Source organism: Centruroides vittatus, unplaced genomic scaffold, assembly GCF_030686945.1.
Source record: "Centruroides vittatus isolate TY-2023 unplaced genomic scaffold, ASM3068694v2 contig_6, whole genome shotgun sequence".
Taxonomy (NCBI): Eukaryota; Metazoa; Arthropoda; class Arachnida; order Scorpiones; family Buthidae; genus Centruroides; species Centruroides vittatus.
In genome coordinates this window covers 137,128-152,196 of record NW_027122364.1, presented here as the reverse complement: position 1 = coordinate 152,196, position 15,069 = coordinate 137,128, and the positions used below count along the sequence as shown (strand labels likewise).

Below are 15,069 nucleotides of genomic sequence, written 5' to 3'. Positions count from 1 at the left end.
CTATGTATTGAAAATAATTAAAATAAGATTTTAATACATTTAAAGTTCATTGTATATTTATAATACTAAATGTGTAATTATTTCTTTGTAATAGATCGAGTAAATATATTCTATAAATATATTTTCACAGCCATTTAAATTTTATAATTTTATTTACTGCATGTCAAATGTTATCATTTTGATAAATATCATCCACTATTATATATCTTCAATAAATGAAATCATATAAGAAACAGCTGCAGATTGTTCTATTTAGATTCTTGAAAACATATCTATATAATAATGATATTGATTATTTTTCTTATCCTGTTAGGGTCATGCACCTCAGTACAGTCAATTTACAAAATCTCATTAAAGCAAAATGAAATTCAGCTACATTTTCCCTTAAAATTTGAAAATCAAATAATTATGCTATTCATCTACGTTTATCAAACTTTTAAATAGAATTATTCCTTTCATTTTAAAATTTCAACACAATTTTTTAAATGAAAGTTTAAATCTGCTGAATAATAATGATATTTTATTTAACGTACAATTATATTGTACAATTTGAAACGTATAGACTAAATTCCTGTGTGATGATAAAACAAGTCTATTGTAAAATTAACAGACAAATTTGACATCAACAACAAAACTGAGGGTAGCTGAAAATTATTTTTTATACAATTCTTTGTCCCCCCCAAAAAATAATCCAATTGATAATGGATAATTATTTAAAGAAAATGTATTTGTTCATTTAAAATAGTCATACCACATTTTTCATTATAAACTATCAACAGTATTAAAAATTCATTTTTTACAGGACGAGTTTCATTAAAACACATTTAGGAAGTTTTTATAATTTATGTATATTACTTTTCAAAACTTTCTCTTACAAATACCTATCATTAAAAGCTATCATCATCCCTCAACCTTTTAATAAGCCTTCATTTACTAAATGTCACACTACGACATAATTAGAATTTATAAAATCAATACAAGTCTCTGAATGTATTGAATTTATTATTACATCTATATTTTTAGCATTAGCATGAGGTAATAAATCTATAAAATAGTTTATAAAATAAAATTTTTTTAATGAATTTTCAACTTCAAAGTATTATATTCAAATCATCGTAGAACTGTAATATATCAATGATGACAGCTGTGTTTATCATAAAACTTTCAAATCATCAGTTATTACAGAACAGTAATTTATACAATGTTTTTTTTTTTAATGATTTATATTTTTGTTTATTCTAATTTACTATTATATTTGCATTGAAACTTATTTTTAAATTTGTTTTGATGTAAGTCTAAATTTATTATTTTTAAATTATTTGGTAATCAAGAAAAAGGGATTGAGTAGACAAAATTTCTTATCAGAAAATTGCTTCTTACTACTAAAAGATAATAAAATTATTTTTAGTAAAGTTTTTTAAAATCAAATAATTTTCTTCATTAAAACATTTGATCACAAAAGGTCATGTCTCAAATATCGGATGCCTTATGATCGAATTATAAAATTATACTATTATCTTAAGAGCAAGTGTACCATAATTTAAATGAACTTAAAAAAGCAAATTAATTGTTGTATCCACAATATAGAAACAAGAAAATTACACACGTGCATGTGCACACAATAGCAGCCATGGAAATTGCATTACCTTTGATACATACCAAAACATTCAATAGATGTGCAAAGAAACAGCGTGTTGAAGTTAGTATCACAATTTGTAATATATGGAACTACAAGGAACCAGAAAAAAAAACTAAAAAAATGCAAAATTGATTACATGTAATGCTACACCTGAACTTAATTACTTCAATAGAAAATACACCTTGATATCCGAGCAACTTTAACTTAACAAATGTTTTGACCATTGCTGAATGATGATCAATCATATCACATAGCTAAGAGATAAAACTGTACTTAAATGTTTTGAATTTGTTCTATTCTAAACATGTTTTGTTGGTTGACTTTAACCATACTTGGAATGATTGATTTTTTTCAACCGTGTTCCAAATGTTAAATGTACAAACCAAAACCTACTATTGGTTATGTGCAATATAAACAAACTTATCTTATTGTTTAGTGTGTATATCTATGTATTGATTTAACTGTCATACAGGAGAAAACAATTCTTTTACACCAGCAGTATTTAGTATTTTGTCTGAATAAAACAAGTTGCAACTGCAAGAATAAAAAAACAGTATGTAAAAGAACAATGCTGTTTATATTCTTTTACTTATTTTAATGTTCAATTAACAACCTGGGGACAGTCTTTAAACACTTTCGATATTAAAAATTAGTGATATTCACTCAGTTAAATTTTTATATATAAATAATGCATTTGACCAAAATCAGATTTCATGCTTAGGGTATCTGAAAAACTAATACCAGATACATAAGTTTTTAAATAATAATAATAAACTTACGATTCATTGAAGTATTTAGACTTACCTCAGATGGAAGTTTCTTACAAACAAAATAGAATTGTTTAGTCTAAAAGAAAACTAACTTTTCTAATACTGTAAATTTATTTATTTATTACTTTTTTTAAAAAGTTTCAACTCAGCATTGTCTCAATTAATACTTATGAACAGACAGGTCTTAAAACTTTTTATGGAGATAGTTCTCATATGAAAATCAAGTTAACGAGGTTACGATTACTACACTACTAAATCCAATAAATCCTAGATGGATGTTCGATTGCCGTTAAAAATCGAACAGCAATTGAATATCCATCTAGAAACGATTTGGAACCTGAAGCAGAGCCCAGAAGGGATTCGAAAACATTTGTGTGACGATATTTATGAGTTACCACACCATAAAAGGTTCTGGGTACGTAATTTATTGGAAGTAATTCTGGTGTGGTGAGTAGTGAGTTATTTAATACTACTAAATATTTCCAAATTCAAAAAAAAAAAAAAAAATCCAAATATGAATTAGAAACCTTGGAGTGGCAACCAGCCTAGCTTTAACAGTGCTTTTTACATTATCTCATTGTGTGGATATAATCTAGGTGAATATAAAATGTTTACTATTATATGAAGTGGTGCATAATCTGTACATACTATTAAACATGAAAATGAATATTTAACAGATACTAGTAACTTTAAAAATTTTTGTATTACAAAATTTAATGAACAAACATCAAAATAAAACTTCAAAATTTTGAAATAACTACTACATAACTACATATTTCTCACATTAAAAAAAAGGTCAAATATTTATTAAATGTATATTAGCAAATTAGCATTAAACATGTTGATTTCATTAAATCTTCAATTCTATATATACTATAAATACAGATTATATAACTTCATAAGCTTCAAACTGAAATTATGTTAACAATATCAGCCATTTAAGAAAACAATATACAAGTACAGCATAGTCTTTTTTTACACAAGTTGCTTGTTACCAGGTATTGTATACAATGAAAATCTGTATAAAGTTTCACTTCACCTGAAGTTGTCCCAGATAATTGCCTACATCAGGGGTGGTGAACCAATGGCACATAAGGAGAAATCATCTAGCATGTAACAACATATGGCTCATCTGTTCTCTATCATCCTATTGGTTTATCACCTAATCATCTTTTTAATATTTATTCTAATAAAAGCATATTCATTTAATTTCTTTAAATATCATTATTTGAAGTCTAAACTTTGACATGCGTAAACATCTTTAAAGCTGAGTATGTTTACTATATGACACATATTCTCAAAAAGGTTCACCAACCCTAGTGTAGACAATGTGGTTAAAATATTTAACTTGAGTTTTTTTTTATTTTTTATTAATAGTAAACGATCACTTGCTGTTATATATTTTGAATTTCATAAAAAAAGTCAGCATTTACTTTAGATGCACAGGCAATTCTGGCTATTAGAGTATTCTACACAATTGCTATCTGCAGTAATCCACAAACAAAATATTTGTGGTATTCACTTTACTGAATTATGTCTACCCAAAAAAGTATGGAGATTTTATTCAATTACATTAAATTATAATTGTAAGTAATAATTAAATGGACTAAAAGCAGTTAAATGTGGAGGTTGCCTTTCTGTCCTTATATATAAACCATAAGATATATACAAGAATTAATAAAGTAATACTCAGGGTAAAATATATTTTTTTAATCTAAATGTGTTAAAATTATCATTGTTATGTGCATAGGGTGCATATTCTATTTTAATCAATTCATTGGAATAACTGGAAATATATATATATTACCAAAAAATGATGTTAACTTCAAAGAGATCACAAGATAGTCCCACAGTCAGTGAAAAACAGTCAAACTGAAATTTTTTTAAAATAGCAGTTCCCATTTAAGAAAAATTAATAAAGGTCATGTGACCATTCTGTAATGTAATTTTTTCTTCCAGTAATTTCAGTATATTACTTGAATTAGGCCTATTTAAATTTTAAAATGTCAACTTTTAATGTAAAGAAAAATACTAGTGATTTTTTTAATTTTTAACCAAATAATAGGTTTGTTCATACAAAAATGAATTAGATTGTTATGACAAATGAAACATTTTTTTGATGCTTCATAGGAAAATTATAAATAGCTCACAAATTATCTATAGGAGGAGAATCCAATGCAGAATGTTTTCATTATCACCACTATAATATGTTGATGCAAGTAAAGAAAGTAATGAAAGTGGACAAGAGTTGGTAATAATTTGTAATTTTAATTTCATCACCACTCAATAACTCGCAATTTCTTTTCTTGATCAATACAATATTACAAAATGGAGCAAATTCCTCCAAAAAAAATATTTGCACTTGAGCTCACAGTATTATTTTCATTTTACTGGTATAAAAATGAATTGTAAAAGGCATTATCTACCATTGCAATCTTATTGTCAAAAAAGAAGCATAATCGAACATTGTAAAGTTTAAAAACAAAAATTCTTTGTTAGATCTAACCATAGCAGAGCAAGACATATTAAAGATAATTATTACTGACATGAACTGAAAGCAAATCAGAAGTAAAATGCTTTTACATAATTCCTATATTTATTAAGTTTATATCATTCAGTTTATATCAAAATACATTAAAAACAGATAAAAGAATAGCCTGAAAGATTCCTTAAGACTATTACACAAACCACAACATGGCCTTTGCAAGATTAAAACACTAGATTTTTAAAAAATTATTTTAATTTAAATAGCTAAGAAATTTTAGATGAATTTAGATATTACACAATTAAAGAATCATTGTAAAGTAATAACTACTTAAACATTTGATAAATACCAGATTATTAAACATCTTAAAAGTAAAAACAAATTAGAAACAAGTTTATACAACCCATATTCAGTTTTTGATAAACATAACCAATATAAAATAAGATTTTTTTGGCACTTCACAATACATCATTAGTGATGCAAGAGCAAATGCCATTGCTTAACTTACTAGTTAATTGATTTATGAAATTAAATTCAATTAACTCTTATTGAAATTAAAAAGTATAAAAAGGTATTTAATTTTTTGGAAATTTTTAGAAATAATTTGATTGTATTCATTTAGAGATTTGAAAAAAGTAAAAAGGTTGTTTAATAAAGGATATGTTTCTGCTGTGTATGATAAGTGTGTTGATGAATGTAGGGTAAAGTAATAAGTCTTTTTGCCAATTTGGAAAAAAAATTAAAAAGTAACTTATACATTTGTTAATTAATTGGTTTATGTACAATTTTCCAAAATTTCTTTGTTACACGATGCCTAAAGAAATGTGAATTTTTTCATCATCATTACAGATAATGCCAAAAATCTATTGGCTGTTTCAAATGTTTCATAATAAAGATTAGTTATTAGAATGGCATGCGTATTAAAATTTTTAAGAATACAATAAACAGTCTACTGTGCACCACTTTAGATCTTGAAATGTTAACATTTTAATCATTAATCAATTTAATTTAATTGTTATTAAAGCTTCATTAATTAATAATTCATCCAGTATTGTCTGCATATAACAGCTAGCATAACACCAGCAGTATTTTGAGCAAATTGCAACCAAAAGTTTAAAGCAAGTAGTAGAAAACATGTTTTTTGATTTTAAACAGTAAACAGATATTAAACATATTTAATTAACAGAATTTAGTCTGTACATGTAATTGAAAGTGATTAAAATGTTCTAAATTGCATAAAATTCTATAATTTTCATCTTTGCATGCATCAATTTGAAAATATATAAATTAAATGCAATCATTCTAAAACTTCCTTGATAAGAACATCAAAAATTTTTCATTATTTATGAAACATTATAAGCAACTGAAGCAAACATGTTAAAATAGTAGAAATGATAGTTAGAACCAGTGTAATAAACATTTTACCTCAAAATGAATATATTTTTGATTAAAACAGTTGTTCAAAACTAATAATAAAATCAAATGTTAATCTAGAAAAAGTTTTTTGAATATTTAAAATTTGTAATATTTTAAAATTATTCAATCTATTGGGAAATTACAATCATTTTCTATTTCTTTTTCCTTGAAAACTTAAAAATTATAAAAAGTATTTATTATTAATTGTAATTCCTAAATAATAATTCAAATTTGGTAATTCTCAAACTTAGTTAATCACAAACAAACATTATGGCAAGAGAATGAAATTTCCTCAGAAAATAGCAAATATAAACTGTAAATTACAGAATAAATACTTGGAAAACATTCAAGCAATATGTCTTTATCATCATGCATAAGTCCGAGTAAATGTACTACGTCAATTATGAAAGTAATCAGAGTTTTTTTTTAATCTTTATTAGGATCTTGATATTTTATATTTATTATGTTATTCTTGATACTTTCTAATGATTGCAAAATAATAATATAATATTTAAACATATGTATTTCACAATTTTCTGTTGTTTTAAGATGAAGAAAATGAATGAATGCACTTTTGCTTTTGGAAAAACCAATTGTTGAATTCACTAATAGAACCTATCTATTTCCTCTCTCCTAAAATTTGGCAACAAGTATACAAATGGAAGCAAGTTTTTATAAAATCAATATACAGTGGAACCTCAGTATACAACCTTAATCCGTTCCTGATGTTTGGACTTATACTGAATAGGACATATACCAAACCAACCTTTCCCATAGGAAGTAATGTAAAAATGATTAATCTGTTCTCATGTAAAAAAACCCTCTTGATATGATATATTAATCGGGTTGTAAAATAATTTAAACACTGAGCACATTAATAAAAAAAATAAACTTTATTATAGATTTTTAAAGTTATTACAGTATATTGTATTATATTATTTAAATCATTAAATCAAAATCAAATCAAACTCTCCTTAATACTAATAATCTGTTTAGAAATTGATTAAACCCCTTTCGCAACATTAGCAGATTTAATAATGTCTTTGTTTTTCACGATTGTCAATATCATCATTCTCAGAATACGGTATGCACAGTTAAATCTTCAACAGCCATGCCACCTTCATATTTCTCAACAATCTCTTTTTTCAGTTCCATTGTGATTCTAGTCATTTTTTTTTAGTTTTCTGTTGCTTTTCATTTGCCTTTTTGCAATTCATGACTAATAAAAATAATAAAATTTTACTTACAAATTAAAATCAGAAGAAATTTAACAAAGTTATAAGGGGCTGTCCATAAATTACGTAAGGGCGATTTCAGTCATTCTAGACACCCACCCACCCGTGTAAGAAACTGTAATATTTTCTTTGATCCCCCCTCCCCCTTCCCTATCTTACATAATATTTAGGCATAATTTTAAAGAAATATTTTAACAAAAATAAATTTTTTTAAAGAAACCCTAAAAACCTTAGGTCCAAAATATATTATTATTAATTAGTTAATTAATATGTACTATTATTTATAAAAGACTATGTGAACAAATTTAAAAATATAAAAATTTAATGAATTCGAATGAACAATTTATTTTAAGAACTTTATTTTTTAATTATTAACAATCTTTTTATCATCATCATTAATCAACATCATAATATTCTTTTTTATATTAATTTTAATTTTCACAAAAAGACGCAAAATACTTTGACAGATTGACTAGCACGTGTAAACAGAAACATCATACAAAATAAAACAAGAGAGAATAGAAACCACATTCCATTGCCATATTAATTACATCTTGGCTAAGGCCAAGAAAATAAACTACCTGCTGTAAAATGTGCTAGGTGTACCGGGGGACTAAATCATAAAGCTTGTAAAACTCTATATAACGGGGCAATACAACCAATGCTACTTTATGCGGCCTCTAGCTGGGGTCATGTAACTAGTAAAAATTCAGTAGCAAGTAAATTACTCTCTCTTTGAGGGCAGTTTGCCATCAGAATTTCAAAATGCTGCAGAACTGTTTCTACTAATGCCTTTCTGATTCTAGCAGAGCTCCTTCCTTTGCCACTATGTATTGTAGAAAAGATTCTAAACTACTACATCAGAACTACAAACATCAAGACTCAACAACAGTCTCTACTCCTATCTACGGCTGTTCAAATGCTACCATATTGCAATTACCCTATCTCTGATCTCACCCTGTAAACAAGGTTATCCCCAGGGTACACTTGGTGTCATCTGCTTCCTCCATAGATAACCATGCAGACATTAATATCTACACAGATGAGCCTTCATGTCGGCTCAAGTATCTGTATCTTCCTCCAAACTGAGAGATTTTGCCCAAAATATGTTAGAAGGTACAGATACCTCCACATATCAAGCTGAAGAAGATGCTGTCTACCAAGCTGTTCAGTGGGCCACTTCACTACCAAACAAAACTCTGTCTATCAACATTTACAATAATTCTTAGTCTGTCCTAAAAGCTCTTTTAAATCCCAATTGCAATAGCAATAAAATTGCATATATCCAGCACCATATTAAAAATCTTGTAAATAAGATAACTTTTATGTTTGTTTGTGGCCATACTGGCATACTAGGAAATGAAAAAGCCGACTTTGAGGCTAAGTCAGCTGCAAAGACTACACTCATATCCCTCTCTCACACAGCAGCCTTAAAAATTATGTTTATTACAACACTATGCAAAAGTGGAATCAACAATAGTTGAGCAGTAAAACTGGTAGAATAACTTTAGAAGACTTTATTTTCCTAGTGTTGAATGCAGGTTCTCATCACCACTTAGAGATTTAACGTTTACTACTGCTCAATTACTTACTGAGCATGTATAACCGGGCAGAAACTGCCTCTTGCTTTTGCCCTACAGAAAACCTAGACACCGTCGACCGTATGATCTATTATTGTCCAATTTACGATCAAGATAGACTTATTCTGAAATTAGAAATCTTTACGCTTGGTTTCAGGTGGCCATATCCATTCGATAAGCTTGTTCAGAAGCCACTGTTTGATGCTTTTTACAATTATGTTCAAAAAATATGGAAGACAAGACTATTTATAATTTCTAGTTTTACATTTTAAACCGAAATAACTAAAAACCGAATACTAATTTATGTTTACTTTGTATCATGTATTTTGGCTTAGTGTTATACACCCATCAGAGTAATGCACTTATTCAAATAAAAAAAACAAGAGAGACAACTACATGGCCTTTCTCCCATGATAAAAAATGTGTCTGCTAGCGTTATTATTCTATTATGTCATAATTGATGGCGTTAGTACAACGAGCCAAATTGAAAACTCCACCACTCAACGAGATCAAAAAATAAAAATAAGAATATTACGCAAGACGAGACCTATTACCCCCTACCCGTGAGTAAGAAATCGTAAGAAATCCCTGACTCCCTCCCACCCCAAAATACCTTACGTAATTTATGGACGGCCCCTAAACCATGAGACTGTGAACGTCTAGTCTGGTCTAGTACACCGATAGTGCTACTTGTTCATAGATGGCGCATATAATTGAATTAAGTCATATACCAAACAAAAGTCGTATACCGAGCAAAATTTGTTTTGTCCAAACAGGACGTATTCCAAATTGGACGTATTCTAAAGCAGATGTATACCGAGGTTCCACTGTACTGATATAAATTTATAATACAGTAAAACCCCAACTATCCAAGCTCGAATTAACTAAGGTTCCGTATTATCCAAGACAAACTTAAGTGACTACACTACTTTTATATAATTCTTCAGAAAAAAAAACTTTAAAACAATAATATGTACTACAAAATTTGTTTATCTTTGATCAATTAACTTCAATATGAGACAAATCATTCATATTAAAATAAACTATAAAAAAACATATTTTTATTCCTAAAACTATTGTACCCATATTAGCTACACAATAAATGATGTAAAAATTAGTGAATTTAATCTATTATACGAGAATAATAAGTTTCATATTTGTAAGTTTTTAATCTAAAATGACTGTGGTCACCCATTTTATCAGTTTTAGTTATCTGAGGCAGCATCAATTCACATTCTTAGATAATCAGGGTTCTGTTGTATATATATTTTATTCAATTAGAATATTGATAGATAGTATGTAAAGTTTAACAAATGGAACATCATATTGATTTATTATAAAAAATACTAGCATAAAATAGCATAGTTTATAATAAAATCCTAAAATTCAGGATTATCAATGGTAATTTTTGAAATCTTAAATGTTTAATTACATTTACAATTTCAAAATCATAGAGTTATAGAACATAGTATTATAGAATTTGTTAATAAAGTCCTGATGACTAATTTTGATTTTAATAAAAATGTGATTGTTATTTCTTCAATAAATTTTAAAAGAATTTCAAAATGAATTAAACTTATTAATCCAGAAAACTGATCTTGTATGGAATCTAATCTTTAACTAAAGGAAATTTAGTTGTAAACAAACATTTTAGATATCGATATCTACCGAAAGCATTTTAGTATCTATTCGAAATACCGAAGTTTATGTAAAGATTTTAAACCCAAGATTTTTCTAGTTTAATTTGATTTCGTAATCACTTCTATATTACAACTTATTAGATACAGGAGAAACAAACAGATGGTATTTATCATTAGACGATAAATTTTAGATTTTGGGAAAATCAAATCATGGTACTTTCTAATTATCTCGAGCTTATAAACAATAAACGGTCGTAAACTTTAACCTAAATTTTTAATGCAAATTATGTATTTTAAGCATCATTTTCCTATATTTTATATAAAAGTAATAACAATTGAGTTTTTATTACTTTTATATAAAGAATAAAATTGTTTAAATGCCGCTTAATAATAATTTAATTATTAAATGGCAACAACTCATTAATTATGGGATTAATTTTTGTTAATAGGTCATACATTAATACTGTGTATAGATGTATACTTTGTGTGGTCATCAGTAATTTGTGTACAATGTGTAAAATAGTAAAGATAAACTCCAATTTGTATTTAGCACGTATAATATTGAAAAAATAATACGTAGAAAAATAAGTATGTCGCATTTGAAAACTTTCGAATTATTCAAAAAGAAAAAACTTTTGGTCACGACTGAATTAATTCCGCGAAAGATTGCTCAATTCAACAGTTTTAATCTACAGTATTCATTCCATTATAGTCTTATATATTTAGTACTTTAAACTTACCTGTAACGTTTATTAGGCAAATACTAAAAAACACGAAAAGAATTAAATTTCTGATCGCGAGTAACATTTTTTCAATTATATATTCGTAGATTTCCTTATCTACGTTCTTCTTACAATGGAAGTCAGCTGACGGAGTGATAAATTGATGCGAAGTACCTCTTTCTCTCGCTTACGACGACTGCAACCTCAGCGCCAAAAGTGGTGACAAAGTTATAACCAAATTCTATCAATTTATTTTCAACAGTTTCTATCATTAGTAATAATCTTATATATTATTAAAAAATTTTAAAATTAATCTTGTAAAGTATAATCTTTGTTTTGTATTATTTATTTGAATATATCTCTAGCGAATTAGCGCTAATGGGTTTATCCGTATTGAAATACTACTAGCGACACCACAAAATTTAAAAGTTTAAATAATAATTATTATTATTTACAATTACCAAGCTTGAAATATTTCAAATTTTAAATTATTAAATTGATGACTTTATCATTTTAAAAATTAATAATTTCAAATTAAAGGGGAAAAAATCCGTACACCTGTACACCTGTACGCCTTTAAATCTAGAAAATATTACCATTTTTAATAACGTCTTTGACGCGACATTCATATTAACTGTCAGCGACACGAAATATTGATTTATCGAGACGGAGAGATTTTTCTTCTCATAAATTATTCTCTCGTGAGGGATACAAGATACAAGAAACTTCAATTTTCGATATCCTAGTCTGACAAGTAAATTATGTTGCACGCTAAGATATAATCATAAAATATTGAAATGTTATATATATATATATGCATGCTGAATTACATTTTAAAAAATTTTACCTTTTTTTTTTATAGTTTCATCTACTTTTATGCGTTTCTTGACGACGTAAAACGGAAATTACAATTTTTCTAAGCCACCAACAGATTTATCAATCTACAAAATTACTGTAAAATTTAGGAATTTAGAACAAGAAAATTTCAATGTAAATAAACACTGCGTGAATTGTGTGTTCTATATCGGCTAAATAATAATACGAAATTTATTGCAGAGATAAAAATGTAAGATAACGCGTGTATCTATTCGCACAAAACTATAATTTGTCATTTATGCAAATTGATACCATGAAATTGCAACGAGAACTTACTTTTCTAAATCATTAATGTCTAATTTTACTAGTTTTTTCTTATATTCGGCAGCCTTAAAGTGTAACAATGTGTGACCGAAACTTCCTTTGTATCAAGATGTGAACGATACCATTAAAACAACAAGACACCAATAACAATTCAAGCTTGACGTATGAAGTTTTTCTAGGTAATAATTTTACAGTTTTTTTCCTGTTAATTATTATTAATTTGTTGTAATACTATTCATCTAATAGTTTTTTTTTAATATTTTGAATAAGCATTACATAGATTATCTTTTATATGTTTATATTTTGAAGATTATGTATAAAAAACATTAACTCTAATATTTAAACAATAATAAATAAAAATGGAAAAAAATTATGAGTGAAAAGGCTAATAACCATAATTAATTATTATTTTTGGGCTGTAATTTGAAAAACAGTGTAGACTTAAAAATACCAAATTTGTCCTTTTGTCAGTCTGTCTGTCTTTCCTTTCCTTAATTTCGAGAACGGTGTTAGATGACCAACACGACTCTATTGCTACCGGAAAAGTATGATGTACAGGGGTAAGACATTACTAATTTTGAGATGGAGAGCACATATTTTAAATTGAAAAATTATTAAAAATGTGATTAAAAATTGTAGCCCGGCATCGTGACGATGTCACAATACATAATTGTTCTTTTCGCTTTGTGGTCATTAAGAGGACTTTTTTACGTGCTTTTAATGAATATGACCAGGCTCATGGTGGAGAGGTCAGGTTTAGAGGGACGGGTTTTCAGGACGGTAGTCTGATGTTTTAATCGACTCAGGCATACGTTATTTACGTTAAGTGTCTAATATTTACCATAACATCATTATAATAAGAGACGGCGGATAGCCGAGACGGTTAAAACGTTTGTTTACATTAAAAAAACAAAACCCTCTATCGTCTCAGTTGGGGGCCTGGCCAAACGCAAACGTAATACATTCCTTTAGTGGATATATTACATTTTAAAAGTAAATAACTAAGGTAAATTTCAAGTTATAGTTATATTGATTAAAGATAGACACTGATTATTCGTATGCTAAGATTATACCAATATTTAAGTCGATTGCTTGTGATTATTTCTTCAATTCTCGGAATATTGCTCATGTTTTAAGTATGCTTCAAAAATTCATTTAAATAAAAATAAACTCATTTCAGAGAAATTCGGGTGATTCACCTTTCTTAGAAATTACTTTAAAAAGCAACATGTAGCAGGTAATAATATGAATAAAATATAGTCCCTATAACACGATTATATCGTGTTAAGTCGCATAATTTTCTCGTAATTTGAAATATAAATCAATATGTTAAATTTGAATTACACAATTATTCTTAACATAAGAATCTGTATAGGCTTAATTATGTTATAACATAATGCATATATTCTTAAGAATAATTTCTTAACACGATATTTTCTTGCAAATTATTAAGACTTTAGGAGCTTCAGCAAAATATACAGGGTGTCTGTAAAGTCCGCGTGTAATTTAAAATATTTATAACTTTATTAGTATTTGTGATAGAGAAATTATGTAGAATGAATTGGAAACAAGTAAATCTATATTTTTTTTAAATGTTTTATTAAATTTTATTAAGTTTCCACATGTCCACCATCATTAGTAATACAAAGGGTAATACGATTTTGTAGTTCTCTAAAAACATTTGCCAACTGATTTACAGTAATGCCTGAGATCACATTAATTATTTTAGATTTCAAGTTTTCAAATGATCGAGGTTTAATTGCATACACTATTGTTTTCATAGGTCTCCATGAAAAACAAATCTAATGGAGTCAAGTCTGGCGAACGTGGAGGCCAAGAAAATGGGAGGTCACCTCTTCCAATCTCTACAAACATTTGTTACTAAATAATTTTACTTAAAATTAGGCACATTAAGCTTTCTAATACTTTTTACAGATTTTTTCTATCACAAATACTAATAAAATTATAAATTTTTAAATTGCTTACGAAGTTTATGGACACCATGTATATATTTTAAATTCTTTTCTCTCTGTGGGTATTAAAGATGACCTTCGTCATATCTCCTGGGCGGATCCATCGGGCATCCGACCAGGGATGACTGCATAGTGAGGGACGGGGGCCAAATTTATACAGGGTGTCCCATCTCGAAAAATTCCTGGAGTTTATCGATTGGCCGGATTCGATCCCGGGTTCAACAGCAATAGGTTAAAGTCATAGACAGCGGGGTAATCGAGCAGTTAATTAAGATAGCAGCAGACTACTGTGGGGAACCCGGGATCAAATCCGAACGGGTCGTAAAACTCCAGGAAGTTTTCGAGAAAGCCCTTCTTGATATATCGGGTTCATACTTCACCATCCTACTCTGAGCCTAGCGAACCTATAATAAGTTTGTTAAAATGACCTTAGTATCAACAGGGCAAAAACAGTGTTTTTTAAAAAGGT

The 15,069-nt window shown here is 27.6% G+C and overlaps 1 protein-coding gene across 1 annotated transcript in view; it reads right to left on the bottom strand.

The window, feature by feature from the left end:
* The window catches only part of LOC136979249 (basigin-like), a 30,656-nt gene extending 18,971 nt beyond the window's left edge, over positions 1-11,685 (bottom strand). The window contains exon 1 of the mRNA XM_067275194.1: positions 11,506-11,685. Coding sequence (XP_067131295.1) covers positions 11,506-11,572 — 67 coding nt within the window. The 5' untranslated portion in view covers positions 11,573-11,685. The remainder of the gene's footprint in view (positions 1-11,505) is intronic.
* Between the last annotated feature and the right edge of the window lie 3,384 nt (positions 11,686-15,069).